This window comes from Rhincodon typus, chromosome 4 (genome assembly GCF_021869965.1).
Source record: "Rhincodon typus isolate 14 chromosome 4, sRhiTyp1.1, whole genome shotgun sequence".
In the NCBI taxonomy this organism is placed as follows: Eukaryota; Metazoa; Chordata; class Chondrichthyes; order Orectolobiformes; family Rhincodontidae; genus Rhincodon; species Rhincodon typus.
In genome coordinates, this window is record NC_063335.1 from 88702968 (window position 1) to 88709217 (window position 6250).

General features: G+C 41.8%; 1 protein-coding gene across 1 annotated transcript; it reads left to right on the forward strand.

Moving 5' to 3' along the window:
* The first annotated feature begins 1535 nt into the window (after window positions 1-1535).
* LOC125482975 (ATP-dependent RNA helicase DHX30-like) lies at window positions 1536-6051 on the forward strand. The gene is made up of 4 exons (XM_048596158.1): window positions 1536-1810; window positions 3319-3446; window positions 5384-5494; window positions 6043-6051. Exons 1-4 carry the CDS (start codon window positions 1558-1560, stop codon window positions 6049-6051), a joined length of 501 nt encoding a protein of 166 aa, XP_048452115.1. The 5' UTR covers window positions 1536-1557.
* The last annotated feature ends 199 nt before the right edge of the window (window positions 6052-6250 follow it).

Consider the following 6250-nt stretch of genomic DNA (forward strand, 5'->3'; position numbering starts at 1 on the left):
CAGGAAGCGTGCGAGTCTGAGAGGGGTGACTTTCCAGGCAGCAAAGGCCTACAGGTCGAAACTGCCCTGTAAATGAATGACATCACTGTTTTCTGCTCGGGTCCACTGTGCACAGAATCATGAACATCTGCAACCAGTTTGAACTGGCCTTGGGAGTCAAGGTAAATCAAGGCAACAGCGAGGTCATGTTCTTTGGGAACTGGGCTGACTGATCCTCTATCTCCTTCACCATCATAGGGTTGTAAAGAAGGCATATGGCGTGTTTACTTTCATTGGCAGGGGAATTGAGTTTAAGAGCCGCGAGGTTATGTATACGAACCACTGTCTGTGAGAAAAAGTTGCTCCTCAGGTCCATTTTAAATCTTCCTCATCTCAACTTAAATTTATGCTCTGTAGTTTAGAACTCCCCTATGCTAGGAAAAAGACCTTTGCTATTCATCTTATTTATTCCCATGAATTTACAAGCCTCTATAAAGGTCACTCCTCAACCTGTTAGGTCACATTTGGAATATTGTGTACAGTTCTGTTCACCACATGACAGAAAGATATGGAAACTTTGCAGAGCGTACAGAAACAATTTTCCAGGATGTTGCCTGCTTTGGAGGATATTTGCTATAAGAAGAGATTGGACAAACTTGGTTTGTTTTCACTTGAACATCGAAAGATGAGGTGCAACCTTTTGGAAGTTTACAAAATTATGTGAGGCATGGAGAGATTGGATAGTCAGAGTCTTTTTCCCAGGGTAGGAATGTCAATTACTAGGGAGCACAGGTTTAAGGTACCAGGCAGTAAGTTTAAAGGAGATGATAGAGGCAGGTTTTTGTTCACACAGAGGGTGATAAGTGGCTGGAATGCGCTGTTAGAGGAGGTGGTGGAGGCGGATACAGTAGCAACGTTTAAGAAGCATCTTGACAGATATGTGGGATAACAAGGTGTAGAGCTGGACGAACACAGCAGGCCAAGCAGTGTCAGAGGAGCAGGAAAGTTGCCGTTTCGAGTCTAGACCCTTCTTCAGAAAACAGATATGTGAATAGGCTGAGAATAGAGGGATACGGACAGTGTAGAGGCAAAAGGTTTTTAGTTTAGAAAGGCATCAAGTGTCTGCACAGGAAAGTGTCTGTTCTTGTACTGTATTATGTTATTTGTTCCAAAAAGGGAACTTGAAAAGGAGCAATGGACAGGATTACAGGGAGAAGGCAAGATGATTGCACTAAGTGAGACCTCACAGATACAGTGAACCGAGTGGTTTCCTTCCATGCTCTAACAATTCTGCAAAATTATTTTTGTACTTTGAAGTGATGGAAAGATTCAGACACTAACACTCCTTCCATTGACAGAACCATTTTTACTGCAGCAGAGAGTGCACACCACCCTTTTAAGAGCTCTCATAATCCTACCGTATTAACCGTAGCTTAGTACTCGATTCTGCCGCCAGAGGCAGCGCTGGGCTCATTGTCGGAGTTCCTGATTTTTTTTTAAATGGTCCATCTTGTGCTTTGTTCTGGTCTTTCCGCGAAGTTCTGGAGCCGCCCTGAGGAACCAGCCCATCTTTCCAAGATGGCGGTGTCCGCAGGTGGGAGGTGGCGAGCGCTGTGTTTTTTAATGAGGAGGTTCTGTCCGCGAAGGCAGCCCAGCACCGGAGCCTGGGGATCGCCTGCTCCTCTGATTTGGCACTTGGAGTGGGACTGCGGCCAGACAGCGGCAATGAGCCGGTTCAGGCACACAACGAGTCGGCAGCAGCAAGTCACGCCCGGGGGAGAGGACGGAATGTCGGAGCCGCCGCTGCCAACAGGAACGGGCAGTCAGCAAGGTGCGGGCTACTGACCGGGGACACATTTCAACGTTTCACTATTTGTTGTGTGTATAAGCACACGCATGTTACAAAATACTTACATATTGTATTAAAAGACCAACGACAAAATAAAAATACTCAAAACTACCTATTAAGTATTGAGATATAGAAACAAAATGCAGTTGCGCATAAGTATTCAACTAAATTCAGTAGTGTACTGAACAAGAGATTAAAGTGATTCATTTTTTTGGGGGTTCATGTCCACAGTTCCCTGAAAGCTGCCACCTAGGTGGATAGCGTTGTTTAGTAGGCGTATGGTGTGTTAGCTTTCATTAATAGAGGGATTGAGTTCAAGAGCCGTGAAGTTATGTTCCAGCTGTACAAAAGCCTGGTTTGGCCACATCTGGAGTATTATGTCCAGTTCTGGTCACCTCGTTACAGGAAAGATGTGGAAGCATTGGAAAAGGTGCAGAGGAGATTTACCAGGATGTTGCCTGGAATGGAGAGAAGGTCTTATGAGGAAAGGTTGAGAGAGCTAGGGCTTTTCTCTTTAGAACGACAAAGGATGAGAGGTAACTTGATAGAGGTGTTCAAAGTGATCGGAGGTATAGATAGAGTAGACAGCCAGAGACTTTTTCCTAGGGTGGAGGTAGCTATTACGAGGGGGGCATAGTTTTAAAGTGAGTGGAGGTAGATATAGGGGAGATGTCAGAGGTAGGGTCTTTACTCAGACAGTGGTAAGGGCGTGGAATGCATTGCCGGAGTGGGTAGTGGAGTCAGTCTCATTAGGGGCATTTAAGTGGCTATTAGATGGGCATATAGATGATAGTATAAGGTAGGGGTGGAGGTTAGATAGATCTTAAGTTTAGGATAAAAGTTCAGCATAACATCGTAGCCCGAAGGGCCTGTACATTGCTGTACTGATCTATGCTCTATGTTCTGTTTCGGTAGAAAGAAATGAGGAAAGGGCATATAGCCAGTGAGGAATAGAGATGGATGCATTTGTGTACAAATTTGTGAAGGTGGCAGGACAAGTTCAGTTTAGCACTGTAGCCAATAAGTTGAGGCATTGAAAATAAAAGCAAGGAATGCATGTAAAACTTTAAACATTTGCTAGTTAGGCTGCAGTTGAAGTGCGTATTGTACTGTATTAAATTTTTGACCTGAATACCTGGGACCTCTTGACCTGAATGTTTGGTGCATAGATGCAAGAATTGCAAATCTGTTGTGAACTTATGTTTGATTTCCCATGTTCTGCATTCTTTGCTGAGCCAACTAATCTTCACTGTGATCAGTCAAATTGTAATTGATTGTCTTGTGATTGGAGTGGAATGACGAGGAAAGGAGGAAGTCTACAAAAAGAATCTGTGATCACAATTTACATAATGGCCCTTGAATGATGGTGTCCAGTGATCTCCAATGCAGCAAACTGGCATCTTGTAGGGAAGAGGCAAAGAATTGGTTTTCCAAGCATTAGCTCGGTGATGATGGCTGGCATACTGAATTCAACTAAAATGTTTGTTTAGACTTACAGGCCCTTCTTCAAGAGTTTCCACAGCCTAAGAACCTGCTAGTTCAGGTCATGCAGCGAGCTCTGAAGGCTTCTAATGTAAATGATCACATTGTCTACAAATCATTTGATGGATACATTAAAGTAAGTGGTTATCAATGTTTATTTTTCAATCTAATTTGATTAAATTAGTTTTGGCAAGTTTGGTCTTGACACTTCAGTGTGGAGAGGACAATTGGCTAGGCTCCCTGATTCCACACCCCCAGTTGTGCAACCATATCACCTGCAAAAAAGTATTGGATTAGCAAACTTCAAATCTTCAGTAATATTCCAGAGAAATTTCAAATCCCACTATGGCAGGTTTAGAATTTTCATTCAGTCTAAACAAATTCTGGAATTGAAAAGCTATTAGTGACCACGAAACTTTCAGAGTGCCCTAAAATTATACAACTGGTTCATCTTAATGCTCTTTAACAAAAGAAACCTGCTGACCTCACCTGGTTTAGCCCTCGTGTGATTGCAGTTCAAAACTAGCAGGCCTGCCTTTTAACTTTGAAGTGGTCAAGCAAAGTAGCTTGGGATGGCCAATGAGTGTTGCCTTGATAGTGGGATGGCCACATTCTGATACTGAATAACTTAAGAGAAAAAGACAGATGTTATTCTTTCACGACACTATCTACAAAGAATCTGATGGTATCTTTGAAGTGTGCCCAAGTCAACTCTTACAGAATTTTAGAATTAATCCCACCTTCTTGTTCTTTTCCCCATAGCCCTGAAAAGTATTCTTCCAGCATGTGTTCATTTTCCTTTAGAAACTAATAATGAATTTAGTTTCTCCATTCTCCCAAGAGAACTCTTTCATCATTCTCAGATGGCAGGATTCAAACTGAGGATTGAATGACATGTGTTGTATTCATTTCTTCAGGGTGCTCTACTATTGGTGCATCACCTCTCTTAACTCCCTTCCTTAGATTGCTGGATAGATTATAATGCTGGTTGAATGGACAATGTTCAGGGTTTGAGTGAAGATTTGTAGCTTGACTGCTGGTTGTAGATGTTGGTGTGTTCACTGATTTGAGAGGTTTGATAGCAGGCTTTTCGTGAAGGAGGCTCCACAGCACTGAGGATGTCACCTAATAAGGGGACAAAATGTCTGCTATCAAACTTCCCAGCTCGGTGAACACGCCAACATCTGTGAATGGACAACATTCTAATAGAAGCCTCTAACCGATGCTGACAATTGTTTATGTACATTGAAATGAAGTCAAGGACAAGTTGACCTGTCCTGTTTGTCCGCTCTACAAAAGTAAAAGTTATAACTGTTGCTGACTAGCTAATGCCTGCAATTTGGGGTGAATTGTTGTGTGGTATTTAATTACCTTGATTAACCTCGCCTAATTTTGTTTTTCTATGTTTCAACCCCCTTTGAGGCTTGACCTTTTCCAGAAATATTTCATAGATAAATAGCACACTTTGTTGTCTCGCCCAAGCGATTGCTCTTCTGTGTGAACCAAAAAGGGGTTGTTAGCATAATGTGTTTCATTGTATTTGCAGCGCAGAAATCATCTCAACAGATCCACCGCAATGTTTATGCTCTGCATGAAAATTTCCCTATCCTGCCTTTTGTAGTCTCATTGAAGTTTATCACACATTAAATGCCGCAAACTTCATTGACTTCCTATATTTTGCTGCAGCCTCTTTTTTAATTAACTGCATCTCTGATTCGATGTAGCCTACAAAGTTTGAAATTGTACTTAAAATTCCTCAGTCATAATCTTTAAACGGTGAATAGCTGTGGCTGTGGCTCTGATCCATGTGAGCTCTGAAACTAGTTTTGGTCATGTTTTCACCTCTAATCTGGTGCTGTTCCTGTGAACAGGAGGTGGTTTTTCCCTTGAGCTGGACTTGCCCTGCCAACAGGGCCTAGGTTTGCTCTTGGTAGTTATAACCTTCTAGCCTTGTTTTATCCTTAATAGATTTCAGTACTTGTCTCGTTTTACGGCATGCAGTGCCAAATATTATTTCTTGCTGCATCTAATGGTTTGCTGGCAATTTGTAACAATCTTCTTTCTTTTACAAAGAAAACCGTTCTGTACATCAGTTGGCCAAGAAAACTGAAAGTGGAAGGTTTCGGCAATAAGAAAGTTGTTGCAGAGAAACATGCTGCTGCAGCTGCTTGCAGGATATTCAAGGTATGATAATGTTACATACTGGTTGCTGTGAATGTTTGTACTTGTGCTGTAACAGTAGCACAGAGATTCCATTTGTTTTCTATGTCTCTCTTGTGGACTGAAGGTATTGGTGAGGCTCATGATTAGACTTCTTACAAGACAACATAATGTAGGAATGAGGAGCAGGAATAGGTAATTCAGCCTCTCAAGCCTGCTCTGGCATATAATGCGATTATTGCTGATCTCATCTCGGCTTCAACTCTACTTTTCTGCCTATTCTCCATAACCTTTCAACCCATTAATAATTAAAAATCTGTCTATCTTCTTAAATTTACTCAAAGTCTTAGCATCCATCATATTCTGGGGTAGTGAATTCCACAGATCTACACCCCTTTGAGAGAGTATTTCCCTTCATGTCTGATTCAAATCTGCTACCCCTTAACCTAAAAGTATGACCTCTCATTCTAGATTGCTCCACATGAGGAAACATCCTCACTGTATCTATTTTATGTTTCCTTTGGCATCCTGTATGCCTTAATTTGATCTCTTCTCATTTTTCTAAATTCCAGAAAATATAGGTCTAAGACGGTCAATCTTTTTCATAAAACAAACCTCTCATATCTGGAATCAATCTAATAAACCTCCTGTGAACCACCTCCAGTGTAACTACATCCACCTTCAAGTAAAGGATCCAAAATTGTGTGCGTTACTCCAGGTGATAGCTGCAACAGCTCTTCCCTACTTTAATACTCCATTCCTTTAGCAGTAAATAGCAAA

Excerpts from the sequence above, each read along its gene's own strand:
- LOC125482975 (XM_048596158.1), top strand. The coding sequence starts at position 1,558 with ATGGCGGTGTCCGCAGGTGGGAGGTGGCGAGCGCTGTGTTTTTTAATG. Across the intron at positions 1,811-3,318 it reads AGGAACGGGCAGTCAGCAAG|ACTTACAGGCCCTTCTTCAA; the intron begins GTGCGGGCTACT and ends ATGTTTGTTTAG. Across the intron at positions 3,447-5,383 it reads CATTTGATGGATACATTAAA|AAAACCGTTCTGTACATCAG; the intron begins GTAAGTGGTTAT and ends TCTTTTACAAAG.